The following is a 24,376-nucleotide window of genomic DNA, read 5'->3' as shown; positions in this document are numbered from 1 at the left end:
GATGGTTGAGAGCTTCAAGTTCCTTGGAGTGACAATCACCAACAATTTGATCCATCCACATTGATGCAATGGTCAAGAAAGCACAACGTCTTTCCTTCCTCAGGAAGTTGTATTTTTAATAGATGCACCATAGAAACGTTTGGATGTGTCGAAGCACAAGAGAATTTACACCAGGCAAGGCTGTCACCCCCCCAATACTGAAACCTGCTTGCCTTCCATTGTATTCTATCCAGATGAATCACAGCTTGGTACGACAACTGCTCTGCCCAGGTCTGTAAGAAACTACAGAGTTATGAAGACAGCCAAATCCATCAGGAGCCAAGCTTCCATCCACTGACTCCATCCATAAGTCAACATTTTCAAAGATCCCTCCCACCTGGATCAAATCTCTTCCAACCTCTTCTTTCAGGCAGAAGATACAAAAGGTTAAACAATGGATTCAAGAACAGTTTCTTTGCTGCTGTTATTAGATTCTTGAATGGACCTTTAAAATTTTAGCATTTGTGCCCCTTCCCTGCAGCCATAACATTGTATTCTTTGCTCTTTGCACAATGCACTGTGTTTGTTATGTCCTAAGTCCTATGCACTTTATGATCTGACACTACAGCACACAAACAAAACTTTTCACTGTACCTTGGTTCATATGACAATAAGAAATCAAATCAAATAATAAATCAACTGCTGCATATAAAATTGGTGCTACCTCTATGCTGACCAAAACTTACACTAAAAATGTTCCTGCACTAACTTAGATCTTAGCACAGTGTTCAATTTACTGCAAATTGAAGCCTTGTTGGCTTATTTGTTTCCTATGGGGAGAAAACAATGAAAAAAAGATATTTTATTCCAGATCTTTCTTCCATTCATTTGTTTGAGAGTTCAAATGTAGCTGTTTAGAAATATCTCTGGAAACATAGAAGCATGAAAGAATTTACACAAGGCAAGAGCATCATCCTCAAGATTGAAACCTGCTTGTATTCCATTGCTTCACGAAGTAACCACAACATTCATTCTGACACGGGCTATATCTTCAGCAACGTAGTTGGGACGAAATTGGATATTTCTGCTATACACAACCATTATCCTCCGCAGGACCATGGAATGATGGTAACAAGACTCTACAAATCCATACAGACACCATTACTTATAATATCATAGAATGCAAAATAACAGTACGGCAAGCTTCTCAGATTTCCTCCAATAAAAATGCAAGTTTTGGATCAGTTAGTGTCACTAATGTCATGTAAATGGGATAAAAGACTCCTCTCAAATTCTTACTAATGATCAGTGCCAGTACAATAACAATTCAGTTTCACTATTAAATATTATAGTTGTTTTGTATATGCCATCTTTCATAAAATTACTGGTTTAAACATAATTAAATGAGAAAGAAGAGAATTGAATTATTAAAAACTTTATTATCCCACAGCTTTCATTTTAAAATGCTGTACATGTTAAATATATACAGCACTTTTTACATTAACATCCCTCAGATTAATTCTTATATGCACTTTATGTAATAGGTTGTTAACCATTATTTATTACTGCACAAAACAACCTACACCTTTGTAAGGAGTGTTCTTTTTAAGATGTTCAGTTACAAGGATAGGCTATACAAATATTTTCAACATCCAATTTTAATTTGTATTTATTACCACAAATCAGATTTCCATTATGGTTAAACAAGACTTTGTATAACGGAGATTAAACATTAACAGTTGAACATTTATAACAGCTTCTTTTCATGATCCTGTGATAATTGTTATGTTTGAAAAAACAACAACTCAATGTAATGTATTAGTCTCTGGGGTAGACAACAGACATGGGCCTACAAACACTGACATAGCTTTTCTTCATGTTATTATAATATAGCTTAACCATACAAATACATAAGTCTAGGACTTTAAGACAATATTCACAACAGTTTGGTCATTAAAGCATACTACACAAGATACTGGCATGCATATGCATTTTTTAGTATCCAGAAATTTTCCTGCAATATTAGTCATGCTGCCACAAAATTTTCTAAGTAAGTAAAGTTAGACAAACTCCTAAAATAATCAGCAAATAAAACTTTGTTTTTTTTGTGTGTGTTGGGGGGTGGTCATAAATACTTTACATACTTTTAGCTACTGCACACAGCTTTATCAGTGTGCTGGCTTACATTTATCAAACCAGGAGGACTTTGTAAACAGTAGCTCAGATTTGTTTTCCCAATATTATTACGTCAGACAATCCAACTTAACTGGAAAGGTCTATTTAACACATTAGGATGACAAAACTGTAAAGAATCCAGATTTATAGGTCTTTGGTTAAACAGTTATGACTATTGCCAACTAGTATAATCCTTTCAGAACATAATCTACAAGTGTGATATTAAAATGCTCTAATAGAAATTTTATTGATAAAAGTTATTTTGGTAATAAATTGCAGTTTTAGCAAGAGGACTGTAGATGAATTTAAGAATTACAAGTGGCTTTTTTGGCAGAAAGTCTGAAGAAATATTCCTCTGTTAAGACTTGATTTGAACTGCTCTCATCAAACAACAGGCATGCAGAAGAGCAACAGCTACCTGCATGGCCATGGTTCAGTGCTATACAACATGGCCAAATCAGCAAAATAAATCCAAGTCCCAAGACAAACTTTATAGTTCTTTTTTAATACAAAAAAATTGTTTTTATAAAAAATTTACTTTTCTTGTCTTAGTCCTGATATACTGGAACATCAAGTGCAGTACAAAAATGACACTCCACTGCACAACACACTACAATTTAGCACGATTTTCATTACAGTATATAAAAAGATTAAAAATACTTGACATGGGCACAGTGCAAATTTCAAGTCAAACATTTTTCTCGTCTTGGATACCTCACTACCTAACATTTTCAAATTACAATATGGTTTGGTGCTAATCATGAGGTCCCCTGAAAAATTAAAAAAAAACGTGATTTTTATGGAAAAGTTATTACTAAATTACAGTTTCTGCTACAACAGTGGAGGGGTTAAATTCCAGTCTTTTCCCTTCTACCCAGACAGAAAATGTGAGAATGCCTTAAGCTAGGCTTGGCAACATGCCCAATGCATTGTAGTGGGTCTTCCATAGGATGAAATACAGCACCAGGCAGGCACAGACTCCAGATTACCATTAATATGCATCTCTTTCGACTCGCTTTTTGCGAACTGTATGAAAAGAACATGATAAACATTGGTCAAGAAATAATACGGCCAACAGGTAATTCAGAATGCATACATTCAGATATAGACTCTCATACCCCACGCTTTTGGAAACCTAATCTTTTCTGGTTGGTTATAAATTCGGAATCATGCATTTATACGGCTTTAAATATTGTATTCCAAAAATGAGATGAAAAAGAGTGAAATAGGTTAGATAAAAGCAAACTCTGAAAATAGCAGTTAGTGAAATGCAGAAAAATTATGATAATTAGTTCAACACTTCCAAGTCTCCATACTCAACATGCTTAATACCATTCTGGGCTTCATGGCTGGACAGCTGGCAAGGTCAATGAAGAATTTACTCATATTCCAGACTGAAGAAGCAAGATGACAGCAATTAACAGGAATTAAAAATAAAAAACTTTAACATTGAAACTGAGCAGCAGTTGTTCATCTCAAATTGTTGCTTTGTAAATGTTCAGTAGTTGCAAGTTTGGCTTCAAGGCCAGGTACATCATTTTTGCTAAATCTTTGTCTGTAGAAAGTATTCAGCAAAAGAAATACCTACAACTTGCTTAAATCTAAGATCTTAAAAGGAAGATGTATACCAACAGCAGATATAATGGCAGAATAACAAGAATATCTCATAATTAGAAAGAAGCATTACTGAATCTTCGATAGAAGGAACCAGAATTAACCTTATCTATACCAATAAAATATGAAACTGACATTAGAAATTAAAATATAATTTATGACAACTGATAGGGCAAGAAAACTGAGTTTGAACAGTGCAATGGATTTAGTTTTCAGGTATCAACCAGCACTAAATATTCTACTCATCTTGCTGCTTGTAAGCAACTGGGTTAGCAGTGATTAATGAAGTAAATGCTCCTTATTTCCTATTTTTGCCCTCAATGGGGCTGCTGAAACCAATTTTTTTTTCAGCTCAACTATAGAAGGTAATATCATGGGGATCTGTTGTAAAACCACTACTTGCCATCATCTTGTTTACTAGAGTGGATAAAAACTGTATATTGCAGCTGATTAATGCCACAGGCTTGATCGGGTGAAAGAGAAAATGGCAAAAATAAAATGCACAGCAGGGTCTACCCTAAATCAAAAGGTAAACAAAATAAATATTTGGAAATGTCAAACCAAAGTCAAAACAGATGGGATGCAATAAACAGATTCTCTATTCCTAAAGTCACGCAATACCTACAAGTAAAAAGTAGGAATAAACATGTCCAGTCAAAAAATACTTAGCAAAGTTTTACCAGGCCATAGATGATCGGAAGGAGCAATAAATATCTTGTCTGCCTGTTTGAATTTTCTGAGTTATACAACTCAGTGTTGTATACACCCAAGATATCACAGGATGGGAGTGGTGGAAAAAAAAATAGAAAGAGAGAGAGAAAGAAAGACAGACACAGACAGACAGAGTCTGTGCTGCTTTTACCATTCAAAACCAAATTCTCCTGCAATATCTTAATGAAAGCAAAGAGAATAACCTTTATGCACCTAAATTTACCATTGAAGTTTTGAATACAGGAAACTTTTGTTTTAACTGGCACGTTATGAACCAGTACTCTTGTTAAACCAGTAAAACATGTAGAGCTGAAATGCCAGAGGATTACTGTATTATCACAATATCCACAGTGTCAGAGTAGTCACTTGAGGGTGCAAGTGAGAAGGCTTTCTGCCATTGTTTTATTTAAGGCAGAGTTGTATTGTTATTTAAGTGATTTATGCTATAAATAACAAGTGGTGTGTATAAATGCTGCATTATGTTTTCATTACTTAATGTGTGTTTTTAGATTATGTGGACATCTTGATCAACCAGAATGTTTGAACAACCTGAACACACCTAATCCCATAGGTGTCAGTTAATAAAAAGTTTGCTGTAATTTCATATTTCATTTCAAATCAAAATTCAGTGGTTCAGCCATGGATTAATTACAATTTTGAATCAAGATTCCGAATCTTAATTATTAGAGACCCTGCATTTATGCAACTGGATGATTAACCCCAATGTTACCAGCACCCCATGGCAATTCAGATCGAAAAAGCCTGCTAACAAGCTTGCACATACGAAACAGAAAATGCTGGAAACTGCTCAGCATGACAGGAAGCATCTATGGAGAGAGAAACAATTGATGTTTCAGGTCAATGATTTGATGAAAGCCCAATCCATTAACTGATTTCAGCATCCACAGTATTTTTCTTTTGTGTCACAGAAATGTGCACTTAGGGAAATCCTAGTGGACGACTGGAACCTTTGGAGTTATATTCTCAAAATAAAGTTGATGAGAAAGGGGTGCAGGGTGAGAAAATCTAAATTCCCTTTGGAAATAGGATTTTTGGGGTAAAGTCAAAAGTCATCATGAATCTTACCTAGATCATTATTCTTGGTTATGGCTGCGGCTGCCCTCGTTCGTGGTCCTTGTTGTGTGAACTGATATCCAAACTTCAAGATTGAGGAGTTTGTCTCCAGCATTTGCGCTATTTCCATTTCAACAGTGGCACCTAACTGTTGGCGCTATGAGCAGAAACAGCCAATGTAACTAATGTTGACTGATAAGGGACAAGCCTTTAAGTAAACTTATTTTAATTGACACTTAGGGAGCCCTGTAATTTGATCAAATATCTTTTGGGGTGGGTGCTGAGTGGCTTAGAAAAACATTAATAAAGCAATTGTAATCCAATAACATAATATAATTATCACTGCCTTTCAATTTTATAACAAATTGGTAGTTATTGTTTGAGAACTCAATATATATAACTGCTGCAAATAACGCACATTTTGTTCTTGTATACGAGATGACAATCCAGAATAAGGCCGCAATTTCAACAATTTGAACTACACATTTGGAGTCATAGAGATGTACAGCATGGAAACAGACAGTCAAACCCATCCATGCCAACCAGATATCCCAACCCAATCTAGTCCCACCTGCCAGCACCTGGCCCATATCCCTCCAAATCCTTCCTATCCATATAACCATCAAATGCCTCTTAAAATGTTGCAATTGTACCAGCCTCCACCACATCCTCTGGCAGCTCATTCCTTTGCGTGAAAAAGTTGCCCCTTAAGTCCCTTTTATATCTTGCCCCTCGCACCCTAAACCTATGCCCTCTAGTTCTGGACTCCCTGACCCAAGGGAAAAGACTTTGTCTATTTATCCTATCCATGCCCCTTAATTTTGTAAACCTCTACAAGGTCACCCCTCAGCCTCCGACGCTCCAGGGAAAACAGCCCCAGCCTGTTCAGCCTCTCCCCATTGCTCAAATCCTCCAACCCTGGCAACAATCTTGTAAATCTTTAATGAACCCTTTCAAGTTTCACAACATCTTTCTGATAGGATGAAGACCAGAACTGCACACAATATTTCAACAGTGATTCTAGGTAATCCAAGATGGAGGACGTGAAAAATTTCTGGCTGTAACAGCTGCTCCTTTTTGGAGGTATTTTAGGTGTTGGAGGTGGTTTCCTCAAATTCCAGGAGCAGCAATTACTGTTTTATATGCGGTTGCATTGTTTTGGAACTTTTGGGGAAAAAAGTCAAAACAACAGCAGTTTTAAAAGGGAGAAGGAACAGACAAAGAAAGCACGTGGTGAGGTCAGTGTAGGAGAGAGAGAGACAGAGAAATAAACTGACACAGCAGTGAACCTGCACAGTTACTGCCTTTGCAGTTTGAATTCCTGTATCGCTGGACATTGAAGTGTGTCTGGGAAAATTAACAAACAGTGAAATTCACAACTGATTTAGGAGGAACTGTTTGGGCGAAGTTCACAGCACAGAAGCAGACAAGTGTATTATTTTTAAGTGTGACCTACAGAAAGCCTGCAGTAGTGAGTAAAGTGGGTTCTTTCTTGATTATGTGTTTTGAGATAAGTCTCTTGATTAAACTTAAAATATAAGCCCTAACTATTAGTTAAACCTGGGGCAGTGTTTTGTAGAGGAATAAGACGGCGTTACTTGCTGGGTCTGTAGATTGTAAAGGAGCAAAAATGACCTTTAGTAGAGTGATATGCGCTTCTTGTCAGATGTGGAAGTTTAAAGAGAGTTTAAGGGTTACTACAGATTATATCTGCAATAAATGCTGTTGTTTGCGAATCTTATCAGATCGAAGCAAAGAGGAATTTGCAACAGCAACAGTATGTGATGGATGGCAGTTATAGGGAAGGGGGGGTTGTGTGGGGGAAGTCTCAGATACAGTCACATAGATGGATTAACTCCAGGAAAGGTAAGAGGGGTAGGCAACTAGTGCAGGAGCCTTCTGTAGCTATATCCATTTCAAACAAGTTTGCTGTTTTGGAAAATATAGGGGGTGATGGATTCTCTGGGGAACGTAGCACGAACAGCAAAGTTGCTGGTATTGAGACTGGCTCTAATGCAATGAGGGGTATGTCGGGTTCCAAGAGATCAATTGTGTTAGGGGATTCTCTAGTCAGAGCTACAGACAGACATTTCTGTGGCCAACAGCAAAAGATCAGAATGGTGCATTGCTTCCCTGATGCCAGGATCAAGGATATCTCAGAGAGGGTGCAGAATGTTCTCAAGGGGGAGAGGGGCCAGCAAGAGGTCATTGTCCACATTGGAACCAACGAAAAGGAAGATGGTTGAGATGCTGAAGGGAGATTACAGAGAGTTAGGCAGGAAGTTAAAAAGGAGGTCCTCGAGAGTAGTAATATCAGGATTACTCCCAGTGCTACGAGCTAGTAAGGGCAGGAATAGGAGGATAGAGCAGATGAAGGTATGGCTGAGGAGCTGGTGTATGGGAGAAGGATTCACATTTTTGGACCATTGCAATCTCTTTTGGGCAGAAGTGACCTGTACAAGAAGAACGGTTTGCACCTAAATTGGAAGGGGACTAATATACTGGCTGGGAGATTTGCTAGAGCTGCTTGGGAGGATTTAAACTAGTAAGGTGAGGGGGGTGGGACCCAGGGAGATAGTGAGGAAAGAGGTCAATCTGAGACTGGTACAGTTGAGAACAGAAGCGAGTCAAACAGTCAGGACAGGCAAGGACAAGGTAGGACTAATAAATTAACCAGGGTAAAAACAATGACTGCAGATGCTGGAAACCAGATTCTGGATTAGAATGGTACTGGAAAAGCACAGCAGGCACTCTGACTCTATTCCCGTTGAAGGGCTTTTGTCCAAAACGTCGATTTTCCTGCTCCTCGGATGCTGCCTGAACTGCTGCGCTTTTCCAGCACCATTCTAATCCATAATAAATTAAACAGCATTTATTTCAATGCAAGGAGCCTAACAGGGAAGGCAGATGAACTCAGGGCATGGTTAGGAACATGGGACATCATAGCAATTACAGAAACATGGCTCAGAGATGGGCAGGACTGGCAGCTTAATGTTCCAGGATACACATACTATAGGAAAGATAAAAAGGAAGCAAGAGAGGGGGAATGGCGTTTTTGATAAGGGATAGCATTACAGCTGTACTGAGAGAGGATATTCCTGGAAATACATCCAGGGAAGTTATTTGGGTGGAACTGAGGAATAAGAAAGAGATGATCACCTAATTGGGATTGTATTATAGACCCCCTAATAGTCAGAGGGAAATTGAGAAACAAACTTGTAAGGAGATCTCAATTATCTATAAGAATAATAGGGTGGTTATGGTAGAGGATTTTAACTTTCCAAATATAGACTGGGGCTGCCATAGTGTTAAGGGTTTAGATGGAGAGGAATTTGTTAAGTGTGTAAAAGAAACTTTTCTGATTCAAAAATTTAATTCTTAAAAATAATATGCATAAATATGATAATATGCATCCTTCAATATCTTCACAACTTTAAATTAGCTCAATCCAGAACAGGTTACTTTTGGGGCTTCATTGTAGTAAGTATGATATTTAAGGTATACAAAAGTTTACACAGCAGAAATGTTTATAAATAAACCGAGCAAACAAAGTAGTATACTCGTTTGATGCACAAACAATTCAGTTATGGTGCCTGAAGCATCATAACATTTTAGTTTGTGGCATGAAGGTGTTGTATATTGAGAAAAAAAAACTGTCTTAGCATTGTACCAAGGATACACCAGTAAAAGTTTCAAATAATTTCAGGCAAACCAACTTACCTGATTATCAATCTTGATCTCCATTAAGGTTTCATTGTCTTTCAGTGCATCTATGATTGCTTGTATTCCAACACCAGTGATGAAGTTTGACTCAAGATTTAGACTTTGAAGTGTTTTATTAACTCGTAGCATATCTGCAAAAGCCTTCATGACAAAAACTTGGTTTGAATGCTAACAAGCAATTCCAAATTAAGTATTTTTATGGCATCTTTAATTCAAATATGTACAGCACTGAGATACAATCAGAATTAATTTAAATAGAGTTACTGTATCATTCCTATTCACCTAGTGACTGAAAACGTCTGTTCAGAGACTAGTGATAGAGGAGAAAAGTGTCAAGCTGGCTGAACTCACATCTGGCAGTAGTAGGGTGAAGGGTACTTTTGAGTTAGTCATATAGCATGGAAACAGAACCTTCAGAGCAACTAGTCTAATCTTCATAGGCCCACACACCAAAATTACACCATGATCCAAACTGTGTTTACATATTATGGACTTAATGATCACTAACCTCTAACACAACAGATTTAAAGAATATGTTTACGTTAACCAGCGCACAGATTTTCAGATGAACCTTTCATTTTAGAAGGGAAAATCATTACAAAACAGTTGCTTAAAAGTCACTAGAATAATATTTACCACTATTGTGCTAATGTTCAGGCCCACATATTTATAAATATAGGTTATTATAAGTGGGACAGAGTTTTGCACCATGTCTTATTATCACCATTTGTAAATAGGCTGGGAGGTTGGGATATGATGAATGCAAAGCTATGTGCAGCTCACTATTTTGGAATTATGGTATTAAGCAAAATATCAAGTTAACTCACTGGAGAACAATTAAAAAGTACGTGTCATGAAAACCGTATCAAGGCAAAACTGAACTTACAAAAGCAATAGGGTCATTGCTCCGAGTTGCTGCCAAACTAAATTTCTTCAGGTGAGTATTTTTTTTCAAGGTTTCCGCAAAGTCTTTTAATGTTGGAATTGGAATATTCTATGGACAAATTCAAATTCAAGATAATAATTAATCAATGCACACTGGAGTCCTAGCTTATCTGTTCCTCATCTACAGAGAACTCAAATAGCAGTTACTCGTGTCCACATGTACCACAGGCTGTTTTGCCTTTCTTCAAACAAATACTAAAGTTACCACATGTGGAACTGCCCGAAAGTATGCCTTATCCATAGACTACACCACTACACAGCAATTACGTCATTCGTACAAATCAATTTAACATATATTAGCCACTTATTCTGTTTATGGCCCATTCTCCTTTAGCATGTGCTATATGACAAAATGTTTCCAAACGCGAGATGGTGCGAGAAGAAGGACAGTTAATCAAATTTGACTAATTTATGGAATGAAAAATAGTAATTACCCATGCCACAATTTTCTCTTTCATATTACCAATAGACACCTTTATTAGCAATGACTAAATAATTCTGACTTGATCAAATCTCTTGTGTGGGGATTCAGTCGCTGAAAACCTAAGCTCTTGTAGCCAGTTCGCCTATTTCAGTAAAAACCAAAAGGACTGTGGTTACTGTAAATTAGAAACAAAAGTAGAAATTGCTGCGGAGAGAAATCAGAGTTAATGTTTCAGGTCGAGGTGACCCTTCCTCAGAACTGACCCCAAACTTTCACAGATTACTCTCCACAGATGCTGCCAGATCTGCTGAGCTTTTCCAGCAATTTCTATTTTTATCTCTTTTTTCAATCTCTTATATCCAATGTTGACAAGAGACAAAATACTGAAGGAATTGAAATATCAAAATTTAAATTAAAGCAGTGATCACTACAAGGTGTTGTCAAAAGAATCAAGGAATAAAGGAGGCAAAGAAGTTGTTAAACACAATTTGGGACATCATTTTAGTAGCAGCTTATTACCATAAATCAAGCTACTAGTATATGCATTGTATTACTACAGTAATGAGGAATTTTTAAACAGGATATTTCATTCGTAGAATCATGCAATTATCCTCCAAAAGTAGCAGAATTCCAGGAGGTGGTGCTAAGTGCTTTATTACACTAAGCATTTAGATTCTTTTAAAATTTTGAAAATATGATGTTTATGAAATATAATCAATCAAAAATGGAAACTTTTCACTGTGCTAATCCAGTTATTGGACACAGAAGCCATCCTGTTTCTTCAAAGTGCAAAAAGTAAAACATTTTTAAAAATATACTTGAATATAACCACAACAATCCTACCTTTATATTATTAAGATTAACCTCTACAAGCCCTGGGTCATTGGCTTTTATTCGCTGTAAACTTTCTTCTACATTTGTTGGATTGGGAGGTTCATCAAAAACTGGTTTGACCTTCTCACCTTTGACAACATCTGAAAATCATCATTTACACCAGTTATCAACACCTTTAAATATTAAAGAGACATCTGTTAAGAGGCTTAGGTGTACATATATGGGCAGTTAGTGATAGTTACTATATTAACGCAGGTTGGTTGCAACTAGTTGGTAAAGCAATTTTTGTACTGAACCAGTTTTATGTTCAGAAGTCAATATCATAATTGAAATGATAAGGAGAGCTATAATATGTACTAAGTTTAAGTCTTGCATCACTGATTAAGTCCATCTGAATGTCCAACATAAAGTCAAAGTTGAGGCACAGTTTGGAAATAAATATTTTAAATGAAGTTTTAGTCTACCAGCCCAGAGTATTCTAGTCAACAAATCTATACAAAATAAAAATGACCATCTTTACTCAGTGAAATATAAAAGTCCAGTATTAAAACAATATTGGTTCAACGTATTATCTCGAAGGTATAAGGGAAGGGGAAGAGGAAAAGAATAGAAAGTAGTACCAAGTAATTGTCTTGGCTGCTGTTACCAGGATTCCAATAAAATCTAAATGATGAACCAGTGAAATTTTCAACACTGTGCCCAAAATATTTATTATCATTTGTATATTTTAAACACTGATTGCTACCGGAGAGTATTGTGTGAGGGTGGTTACAGATGATGGAACATTTTGCAGAGAATTAAAAATGTCATACCAAACAAAGCACTAGCTTGAAACAAATCTTTTCTATACACTGTCACCTTCCAATATTAAACACAAGTAATCTGCACTCTTGATAATATGGTGTTAATTTGCTTAATGAACTATTAAAGTCTATGATCTGAATTACTTCACTGCATTTATGAATTTTGATTTGGAGATGCTAGTGTTGGACTGGGGTGTACAATGTTAAAAATCACACAACACCTGATGTTTAGATTGTTATCTCTCTTTTTAGATTAGAATCAATCTAAACATCAGGTCATAGACAGAGAACACAGGGAGCGAACACCTTCAACATGTTGTCTAGCTATCGCCATTGTTAACAGCCAACCCGAGAATGCAACTTTTAAAAAAAGTTTTGTGATTTACACATGAAAGAAGTGAAACTATCACTGTATTCTAACAGATGAAAGGCTTAACAGACAATCAATTTTTCAATGTACAATTTCAGTTACATCATATTGCAAATTTTGCTATAAATTCTGTGTTACGATCGAGCCCTCCACTATCACCTGATGAAGGAGCGTCGCTCCGAAAGCTAGTGTGCTTCCAATTAAACCTGTTGGACTATAACCTGGTGTTGTGTGATTTTTAACTTTATGAATTTTAGATTTGAAGAAAATCCAACCGAGAACATTTTAAATTGGTGCCAGCCAAAGTGACTTTTTTTCCCAAATTACAACTGACTTTTATACCAAATCACTTACTAAATTATTCGTTTCTACATTTTACTCTTTTATTGATATCTAATGTTTAACTACTAATATTCTACCCAGACAAACTGATATCTTCATTCACCTCACACCCAAGCCATTAGGTGAATAATCAGTCGGAGAATTTCACTATTCTAGAAACAAAAATATGCCAAGATATACAGTATTTGAATGCTAAAACTTGAATTCTTTTCTTGAAAAGAAAACAAAACACTACAAAACTACTGCAACCCTGCAAGTATTGTCATATTTCAAATGTAAACGCAGCTGTACAACAATTAAGTGAAATAATTGCCAAAAGTAGTAAATTTTTGCCAACTTACTGTTCAGGCCTCCTTTGCCTCCAACAGAATCTAAGTAATGTGTGTTGCTTACCAATGTGTGCATCCCTAAAATGGCTGAAAATAGGAAGAAATAAATTAACTACATCTTAAAAACAGATTCACTAAACTCAGTCAAATAGATTACCCATAATAATGGCTACGAAATAAATGAATGTACCAAAGCAGCATGTTGAAACTCGATTACTTAATTCAGTTAATGCAAATCATTGCCCCTTAAAATTAGTTCAAGTACCAAGAGGACAATCAAAATTACAAATGAACAAAAATTCCACATTAATTGAGATTTGATAAACAAAGGTTTTATGGATTTCCTGCTGTGCAATCACATGAAATTTTCCAGAAATGTTACTAAACAAATTAACAACAGCTTTCTAGAGGAGAAATTGCTCATGTGCAGTATTTGCAAGAAACTTGTTACAAGTATCAAGTACCATGAAGCACTGTGGGAATATTGTTCTGGAATTGAGTTTCAAATCAATTGTGTAAAGGGATGATAGTAGATAAAATATTTTAGGCCAACTACTTGAAGTATATATTGACATCTCAATCCTGTCTGAAAGAAGTGGTAGTTACAATTACTGAACATCATTTTACATTTTTGTTTGAGGGTATAATTATCTAATTTTGTTGATTTATTCATTTGCTGATTTCCACTTGATAATGCAATTCCCATTTAATAGCCACAGCAGGGACATTCCTCCAAGGGCACTAGTGATGGTACAAGTTTATCTAGACAGTCAGGTGAAAGTGCCGAGAGTTTCTCTCTCTCTCCACTTCATCCTCAACTCCGCCCCATTGGAGAAATTCATCAAGCGCTGAATTATCAAGAGGAAGATGAAGTAGAATTTGGAGGATCAAGGTTATAACCTATCATTCTGGTACTGTGTTGCTCTAAATATATATTACAACATTTTTTTGATAGAGATCACCTGCACAACTGCAAGAAGATGGTGCAATACAAAGACTGCCGATATCTTCATTAAATAATATGCTTAAATCTGTTCACTGAGCTCTGCAGATATTCAAGGACAGTTTCATGGAGGCAGTGAATTAACGAACTTTAGATGCAGATAACCAAGTTGCAAACATAACACATACCTAAATACAAGAGTTGTGCTACAATCAGAAGTGCTCAATCACTAAACAGTGGATAAAGTTTTTAACAACTAAATTCCATTGGTGTAATTCGGAGAACATCCGATTCCATAACCACTGAATTTTGCTCATCTTCTGCAGTAGATTCGTAGCCACTTTTTCATGGCAAAGTTTGTTATTATTCTAAATTAAAACTAATTAAGACGAGTAAACAAAGTTCTCATTTTAAACTATTTTGTACAATTCCTTCTCCATCTCTCTATTCAAAAGCAAATTAATTAGAAATGCAAGACATCACGGGGATCCTCTGCTCCTAATGGTTTACCTGCAAGGTCACAGAGTTCCGTATCTGTTGCACTGGTCAAGGCTTCTTCCAGTTCTGGATCCAGGGTCACCTTCTCTTCTACACGCTGCTCTACAGGTTTCTGCTTTGGTATCCATAACTTTCCTATAATCCCAAATGATTTATAAATTATACTCGATTAGGTTTTCAATCTATTTTCTCAAACCAGTTTCTAGTTTTAGTAGCAGCTTATTACCATAAATCAAGCTATTGGCATACATATAGCATTACCACAGTGATGAGGAATTTTTAAACATCACAGTTCAAAAGCAGAATCTTGCAATTACCCTCGAGAAATGACAGAATTCTGAGGTGGTGTTAAGTACTTTATTACACTAAGCACTTAGATTTTTTTTAAATTTTGAAAACACTATGCTTATGAAAATTAATCATTCAACCAGTTTCTGGTTGATGTTTGTAACAAGGGCAAAACAAATCAAGTCACAACTGAAAAGAAAACTCTCAAACAAATTCTACACTTTGTCCCTGATAAAAGTCGCATGGTTCCAATATAAGCAAAATTTGAAGCTATTTTCATATTTACATTATACTATTGCATTTGTTAAATCTGCTGGAGTGAGCCAACGCAGCAAAACATCACTTGTTTTGCACACAAAAATTTGAGGTTTGGTGACAGAACAGCTTACATTCAAAATACTGCCTATTTCAGCTAGTTGCCAAGTCAGCGCCAGAATGGTAAATGGAAGCATTTACAGTCCAGATTACTGACTACTCAGTTGTAGAAATTAAAAACAGCCTTCAAAAACAAGCAGCAGGGAAATAAATAATAAGACCATCCAGCATTTATATATCACCTTTAAGAGGTATAGAGAGAAGCTGAATAGGCTGGAGCTGTTTTCCCAGAACGTTGAAGGCTGAGGGGTGACCTTACAGAGGTTTATAAAATCATGAGGGGCATGGACAGGGTAAATAGACAAGGTTTTTCCCTGGGGTGGGAGAGTCGAGAACTAGACGGCATAAGTTTAGGGCAAGAAGGGAAAAATTCAAAAGGGATTTAAGGGGCAACTTTTTTACATCGAGGGTAGTGAGTGTATGGAATGAGCAGACAGAGGTGGTGGTAGAGGCTGGTACAACTGCAACATTTAAAAGCATTTGGATGGGTTTATGAATAGGAAGGGTTGAGGGGGATATGGGCCAAGTGCTGACAAGTGGGACTAGATTAGGTTACGTTATCTGGTCGACATGGAACAGTTGGACCAAAAGGTCTGTTTCTGTGCTGCACACCTTTATGACTCTAAGTAAAATATTTATTTCTCATGCCTGGACATAAAGTCTGACACACATATCAGAAGATAATAAGATAAATAACAAAGATTTGGTCAAAGAGGTATATTTGAAAAGTCACAAAGGAAATGAGATTGGGGAGGAATTTCAGATCTTGGGAACAAGGCGGCTGAAGACTCAACTATTGATATGGAGTGATTAGGAATCTAGAACAGGAGTATAGGTGTCCCCAGTTTACAAACATGATCCCATTCGTGGTTGGAATCTTAAAGACCCGACACACAAACAGTTGCTTTCCATTGACCAGCATTATGTTTCAACCTGTGTACAGATAAACTTGCGAATGGACTTAAGAACAGAATCCAGGACTACCAAAATGCTGTTTCCTCCCTCAAGTCTACACTGCATTTTGATTCAGTTTTGGCTGATCTGTTTATACTCTTATATGCTTGCCTATGCCCCAAAATCCTTATTAAAATGAATAACAAAAAAACTATAAATCTCCAATCTAAAATTAGCAACTGACCAAATATGCTACATGCATACAAGTTCCAACAGTGGTAGTGGTCCTCCAGGCCAGAACATCCAGTTACATATACCACCAACCCACCAGATGGGTCATGACACAAACAGACAGGATGAAAGAAATAATTTAAGAATTTCTAATGCCTAGTTCTTTCTGGGACTTAGTGGCTCTGGTTTTTAAGACTCTGCTCCCTGGAGATTCCCATCCAGCAGAAATAGCTTTGCTCAAATCTATCTATTCAACGTACTATCTTGGGAACTTTATTGTATTATGCCTCAAACTTCTAAATTTCACAGAATATAACTTTAGTTTGTAAATTTTTTCTTCGTGACGTCTGGCTCAGTGGTTAGCACTGCTGCCTCAAAACACCAGATCCGGGTTTCATTCCAGCCTCGGGTGACTGTGTGGAATTTACACATTCACCTCGTGTCTGCATGGGTTTTCTCCGGGTGCTCCAGTTCCCTCCCACAGTCCAAAGATGTGCAGGTTAGGTGAATTTACCATGGTAAATTGTCCATAGTGTTCAGGAATGGGTAGGTTAGGTGCATTAGTCAGGGAAAACAAAGTAACAGGGTAGGGGAATGGGTCTTGGTAGGTTACTCTTCGGAGGGTCGGTGTGGACATATTGGGCCAAATGGCCTGTTTACACACTGTAGGGATTCTATGATACTTCTAATAAATCCATGCTGCATTTTATCAAAAGTCAGTATATCCTTTTTATGGTCTATTGCTCAGAACCGCTTGTTACAACCCAACACTGTGCCCTGAACTGTGCCCTGTTAGGCCACACGTGGACTAACAAAAGAACTTTGTACAGTTAAACCATGACTTCTATACCTATTAAAATTAAGAGTGCGGACAAGGTCAGATTTGGAGGTGCACAGAGAAGTGAGTGTTATGAAGCTGGAGTGTATTGCAGAAACAGGGAAGACCAAGATCATGAAAGGATTTGGGAAGAGGGACTGGAAAGTGAAAAGTCAGATGTGTGACCGACAGCCAACGTAAGAGGAGGAAGCACAGATGTGATTGGTGAGTGGAACTATGAAGATTTGTTCCCTCCAAAAATCCTGAAAATTCCATGTAATCCAGCTTCATCAGATTTTCCTGAATTATAATGCATTCATATTTTACTGACTAGCATTTCTCATTCTAATGCCAAACTAATTTTGAAACATTGAATTTCCAACATTGGTTAAACCAAATTACTCCTTAATTGAAAATACCTGGAATTTTTTGTAAGTGCTACTGGGCATGTACAAAAGTTGGTGCTGAGCATACACAAAAGCTCTGAAATGCAAAGTTGTATGAATTAAATGTTTTGTTTAGTACAACATATTTGACATAAAACTGTCTATGCTAATGCAGAGAGATATGCTGCATTTTATATTTTTTACTTTAGATCATAAATGTGTAGTCAGAAAAATCAAATAAAATTCACTTACATTTCTCCTCAATAAAGTAGAAAATACTAAACTCAAAGCTGTTCATATAAAATTTCCTATATTGTGGCAGGATAAGGATCCATGAATACTTCACTGACAATAAGCCACTTTGGAACAACCTGATAGTATAGATATTAGCTGGTCTAGATAAGGAAAAATAGTCTGAAAGCTTATGTAACATCACAGCTATCATAATAAAGATATCAGGCAGGAGTCCCACAGTACAGAAGAAACCAAATAAGTACAACAGGCAATACTTAAATAGCAGCAGAGACAGAGGCTAAATCGGAAAAGTAATAAACTTAGATGTTCAAATGAATGACACTCGTAAACTGCACCTATAGAAAACTAATTCAGAAAGGTAGATGATAATGTGCATAAGGACAATACCCCTTCTGATGGCAAGAACTAGATATTCATACTAAGGTAGGTTTACAAAGACTACTGAAGAAACAGCAGAGAGATTCAGTGATGGCAGTCTGCTTAGGGATAAATGACCCAGGGAATCACTGAGGTTTTTAAATGCTCAACATCAAACAATGATACATCGCAAGGTTCAATGGTTCAGTTCCTATTTTTCAAAATGGGAGTTCACAAAATTAGGATAAGTGAGCAAGTGTTAAACTGGTGTGCAAGTAATTCTTCCTATTTAAACAAGCAAGAAGTTTCTTGGACAATAAAGACTGGCACAAGGGAGAGTCTGCACTAAATATTTGCAGAAACAGAGCAAGGTATAAAGAATAGCAGCCTTTAATGAAATGATGGTGAGCGCGAAAATAACTGCGAAAAGGAAACTGGCTATCAAACTAGACTGATCAAAAAGTAGACAGCATATGTTAAGGCCCACAGTATCTCAAAGACCCAGATACTTTATAGGGAAATAAGGGCCAACAGAGAAGACAAATCTGCAATAGGTGGCTTATACGTGAACACTTCAAGCATTTGGAATAAACTGGCTGCTGTGGACACTATTATGGTGGCAGGGCACTATGTCAGAAAAAGATTAGAATGCTACCAGTCGAATGATATTGAATATAGTCAATGTATCTGGTAAAGCATAAATGTCTTCGGGCGGGGGAAGAGGCCTTAGTTAGTACATCCAGAAGGGTTTTTGCCTGAAACATAGATTTTCCTGCTCCTCGGATGCTGACCTGCTGTTCTTTTCCAGCACCACTCTAATCTAGGCATCCAGAGATGGACTGGCAAGAATGGTTAGAGGCCCTATGCACCAAAGACAACTTGAATTTATAGATTACCTTTAATATCTTGAAACAAAGAATGTCGCTAAAATATAAGATAAACAATAACCTTACTTTTACTGGTTCTAATTTATATTACTGACTGGATTCAGTTGATTAATTTGATCAGAATGCATTTGTATTGCACCTATTACAGAACCAATCACAAATCAAATGGAAAAAAATTAAATTACCAGGTGCCCTGATTATAAAATAGACACGCGTAAAGGTTTGTAGCTCAGGTGCCAGTTGTCGTTGTTGTGGGTACACAACGACTGCACGAAACACTATATCGGACAAACAAGTAGTCTAGTAATCCGCATCCATGAACATCAACTAGCCACTAACCGCCATGACCAGCTGTCCCTAGGAGCCACACACACACATAACAAGGGCCACAAATTCGACTGGGACAATACAATTATCATAAGACAAGCCAAACAGAGGACAGCCAAAGACTTTCTAGAAGCATGACACTCATCCACAGGCTCCATCAACAAGCACATAGTGACCGGTATATTGTGTCTAGGTCTAAAACGAACAACTGGAACCAGCAATGGGAAGCAGCAGAAACAGAACCAAATGGATTACAGAAGACAAAGTACAACAGCACTTCACAGAGGCTCCAAAGCACTGAAGATATCACCCAGATGGGATGAAACGTCTGCAAAACATCTTCCCAGCTCAGCAAACATACCTACAACTACGATGAAATAGATAACTGTAAATTTAAAAATTTGCAACAAGGAACTGAGTGAGTACAAGGAAGATTGAAGGTTGATAGCTGAAAATAGCTACAGCAAATCTAAAGCAATTTGAACAGTGGAAGGATCAAGTGGTGTGGTGTTGAGACATTACGAAATGCAGAGTGACAGTCCAGAAGAGGTTCTTCCAACTCAGTGTTATTTACACTAACCCCACCTTTCAGCACTTGGTCCATAACCTTGAACATTGTGACATTTCAAGCACTCACCTACATGTTTTTTTAAAAGACTGGAGGTTTCCAATCTCTCTTACTGCCTCAGGGAAGGTATTCCAGATTCCCATCATTCTCTGCGTGAAAAATCTTTTCCTCAATGCCCTTAATCTCCCTGCCCTTTACCTGGAAATGATATACCCTCATTATTGGCCCTTCAACCAAAGGGAACAGCTGATTGCTACCTAACCCATCCATACCCCTCCATCTTATACATCTCTATCAGAAATCAACCCTCAGCCTTCTCTGCCATAAATAATACAACTGGAACCTATCCAACTCTCTTCATAGCTAAAATGCTTCACCCCAGGCAGCATACAGGTGGATCTCCTCTGCACATCCTCCAATGCAATCACATCCTTCCAAACATGGTCTCACCAAAATTTGTACAGCTCCAACATAACCTCCCTTCTCTTTTAATCTATGCCAAAACTGCTAGAGGCATATGCATTCCTAACTACACTAGTAATCTGTCCTGCTGCCTTCAGGGATCGATGGACAAGCAGCCCATGATCTGTTCATCTGAGCTTCCTAATGCCTTGCCTTTCACTGAGCACACCATCGTCTTGATACTTCTTCCAAAGTGCATCACCTCACATTTTTCAGGGTTAAATTCCATCTGCCTTGGATCTGCCCGCCTGACCAACCTCTATATCTTTCTGTAACTGAAGACTACCGTCTTCACTATCAACCATCCAGCAAATATTCATGTTATCTACAAACGTACTTGTCATCTCCCTCCATGTGCTCATCTATATCATTTCTATGTATCAAAACTGGCATCTCACTGTTGATGCAACATTATTTCATACAAAAAATCTTTGCCTCAGATTAGTTATACATCTTGCTCAAAGTTTAAGGCAGATCTCAGAAACAAATCACTCCAACACTTTCAAGTTTCACGTTTCATTATAGAAACAGAAAATGCTGGAGAAACTCAGCAGGTGTGGCAATATCGGTGGACAGAGAAAGTTAACTTTTCCTTCTTTGGAAGAAGTCAAATTGGACTCAAAACATTAAATTTGTTGCTCTCTCTACGGATGCTGCCAGACCTGCTAAGTTTATCCAGCATGATGTGTTTTATTTCATATCTCCAGCATTCATTGTACTTTATTTTTATTCTATTATGTTACTTTCAGAAAGGACACAGCAATGATTTACTGTTCTTTCCTCTTCACAAACCAAACAAGTCTTAAAAAGGCAATAACTATTCCTGCTGAAGTTTGTACTCAGAGGGAGAAAAAAAAAAGGTGAGTTTAAAAATGGGTCCCAAGAGGAAAGGGCAAATTATAAATTTAAAGCGTCTCTACACAATTCAAAAGAGTCGCTTATTTTGCTTTAAAAAGAAAATTGCCATTCCAAGCATTTCGACTTGCAAAAAAAATATGCATTTGAGTCTTTCCACACAAGACTAAATAAGCAATCCAAGTGCATCATCTAAGTTACACATAATAAAGTCTCTGTGTAATTAAGTTGCAACTTCCAAGATTTGCAGGGTCATGAATTAGAAATGTGGTTAAAAATGCATCCATGCATCACAGAATAGAATATCTGATGAACTACTTCCCATGTTTTATTGTACAACAATAAAAAAGTTCCAGAATACACTCATCTCAAATGGAGATAAATAAACTCTTCTGATTGAATAAATGGCATAGTGTAAAGCAACTTGAAAGGCTTTAACACAGAAAAGATGTCTGAAGATGTCTATTTGAATAAACTAAGTTGTATAACTTATTATTGGTTATGAGCTCATAGTCAAATATTTCACGTAAGAATATTTAAAAAGCATTTCAGTTTGGACCTAGAGGGTGGCAGTGGCATTGAACCAATCCCAAGTTGGTTATGTTAATTCATGGACAGCTGCATCCTTATCTTGCCCCACACTTAAGACTGGTGACCCTTAATATGGTGAGCCACATGTCTCTAATGGAGAGAGATGGCATGATTCCCTTCATGGAATAGAGCTAACCATCAAATCCAATTGATTGATGAAATAAATTATATTTTTAAAAGAAAATATGAATTCACCCTCAGCTACTAAGAGTTTATTCCAAGATTTGTTTTTGGTTTTTGCTTGCTTTCATTCCTGTCAGTGTTTACAGAAAACTAATCATATTAAGCACACTATTATAACTGTATAGATGGCTGCATAAACACACAACTTTTAATATAATCTTGCTAACCCACAATTTCAATAACCTCTGCCTTCCCTGACTGAAATACTTCTTCAATAGTTTCCTGTTGCCCATTGGCATTTTATCTGTGAACAATTTTCACAAACAGCACAATCTAAATAATTTAATTTGTTGCTACAAGAAAATCCAGAATTATACCCAAAAATTGAATTACTTGATAGGTATATTACAAAATGTATCTATCAATGATGCAAATATAAAGAATAATAGCACACAGCTTGACTTTTAAAATCTCACCATTGGACTAACAAAAATGCTATGCAGTAGTAACCCGCAGCAGTGAAAACTAATTGCTAGAATGGTGCAACAAGTCAATGAGCACTTGAAATGGAAAGATAGGTTACACATTCAGTAGAACACTTTCTTGTGAATGCTTATGCATAATAATACACCTCTATCTTGTTCAGCCTTACAAATGCACGACAATTAGATTACTGTGTGTTTACATTCACAAATATTGTATTTTAGAGGTCTAAATTTAGAAGTATGCTTCTCATGATCTGATGACAACACCAAGTTAAAGCATTACTCCCGCTCGCAATGCATAACCGTAGGTGCACGTACGTGGTTATCAAATGGATCATGCAGAAAATATTTTAAAATATCGATCCATTGTATATTTATAGCCACAATATTTTCTGCTGGATAACCACAAACATCAGAAAACCAACCCAGTGGGCTCCTGAACTCCAGATACACAGAAAGTCCAGCATAGATCTGATGTGATTTCATATAATCCAATACGATAATTAAACCTCAACTATACAGCTTCCAGTCACATTTGAGCTAAAACAATGAATTCCAAACTTTATTTGCAATAGGATGTAACAAGCCTTCACAATATCATTTAGTTCCGTATCCCAGCTCACGTATACTCCTTTGAAACACCACAAAATCACCAGTCAAAACTCCCAACACTTCTAATTATTCCCCTACCATTTTAATCTACTGGATCTCTACTACTCTTCATTGAAATGCTTCAGAACATTCACCACCACAAACTGATAAATCAAACTGAACATTTTCTTTGAAGGTAGGAGGTCAAATTCTGCAGAAGATTGATTTAGCATTTTAGAACTGATTGGAATACATATCTTCCTATTCTAAACATTTTCTAATGTAGCAAGAGATTGAAATGCATATTCATACTTGTGCTGTTAGCACCGGAAGAGAAAATAGTTGTACAACAGATGCTGTACTGTTACTGAAAGCTTAAAGGAACCACTTGCTTTCAAGTTCAAGTTGTCTAAAATCATCTTTCTTTCTCTTGCTATACAGCCCTCTCATCTTCCTGCTAACACATCAAGTATATTTTCACCACTTTCAACGCAGTCAGTCCAACCTAATTTTGAAAACATAATCTTAATATGCATCAATAATTTTTCTTTCATCATCCTAAGAACTTCTTCACACTCTCTCATTAAACCACTCCACCCTTTTTCAAAAATCACATCTGACAACTTCTAATCTTTGGGGGTCATATTTTCACATGGTTTTAACCCTGTACAACAAACCAGTCCAAATCATAATTTTTGACCATAGTTTTAAGATTTCTACTCATTCTTATGCTGAGCAATTCTTCACACTTGGACTAATTAATTATGGTAAGTCAGAAAAAAAACAGGAAGCTAGGTAATTCAGTTTACATTCCAAATGGTACATAGAGAGATATGTCAAAATATGACTGAAAGAATGAACAAACTTTAGGTGCTGAATGGCCTACTCTTGTTCCAAAATAGGTTAAATAAATTCAGGCACTGCTTGAAAGGAAAAGGGAGAATGGTGAACCTCAACAGCAATAGACGTAGAAACTAAGAGCACTGCAGAGAACTGTCAATATCTCAGATGATTGGCAACAGTACATTTATGAATAATCTTGCAAACTAAACTTGTGACAATGCTGTTCCTTTAACAAGATTATGATGCCCTTGCCCCCCCCACCCACAGAGAGGTTGAA

The 24,376-nt window shown here is 36.8% G+C and overlaps 1 protein-coding gene across 5 annotated transcripts in view; it reads right to left on the bottom strand.

Moving 5' to 3' along the window:
• Positions 1 to 1,398: 1,398 nt before the first annotated feature.
• The window catches only part of tmod2 (tropomodulin 2), an 84,839-nt gene continuing 61,861 nt past the window's right edge, over positions 1,399 to 24,376 (bottom strand). For 3 of the 5 annotated variants that reach the window (XM_072565083.1, XM_072565082.1, XM_072565084.1), the window contains 8 exons: positions 14,777 to 14,899; positions 13,336 to 13,410; positions 11,489 to 11,619; positions 10,163 to 10,270; positions 9,274 to 9,417; positions 5,566 to 5,710; positions 3,487 to 3,548; positions 1,399 to 3,180 (listed from right to left, as the gene is read on the bottom strand). In XM_072565083.1, the coding sequence (XP_072421184.1) occupies positions 3,058 to 3,180; positions 3,487 to 3,548; positions 5,566 to 5,710; positions 9,274 to 9,417; positions 10,163 to 10,270; positions 11,489 to 11,619; positions 13,336 to 13,410; positions 14,777 to 14,899 (911 nt within the window). In that variant the 3' untranslated portion in view covers positions 1,399 to 3,057. The remainder of the gene's footprint in view (positions 3,181 to 3,486; positions 3,549 to 5,565; positions 5,711 to 9,273; positions 9,418 to 10,162; positions 10,271 to 11,488; positions 11,620 to 13,335; positions 13,411 to 14,776; positions 14,900 to 24,376) is intronic. The other 2 variants (XM_072565085.1, XM_072565086.1) reach the window with 1 other exon arrangement.

Source organism: Chiloscyllium punctatum, chromosome 48, assembly GCF_047496795.1.
Source record: "Chiloscyllium punctatum isolate Juve2018m chromosome 48, sChiPun1.3, whole genome shotgun sequence".
Lineage (NCBI taxonomy): Eukaryota > Metazoa > Chordata > Chondrichthyes > Orectolobiformes > Hemiscylliidae > Chiloscyllium > Chiloscyllium punctatum.
Note: the sequence above shows the minus strand (reverse complement) of the source record. Positions and strands in the feature narration are given on the sequence as shown.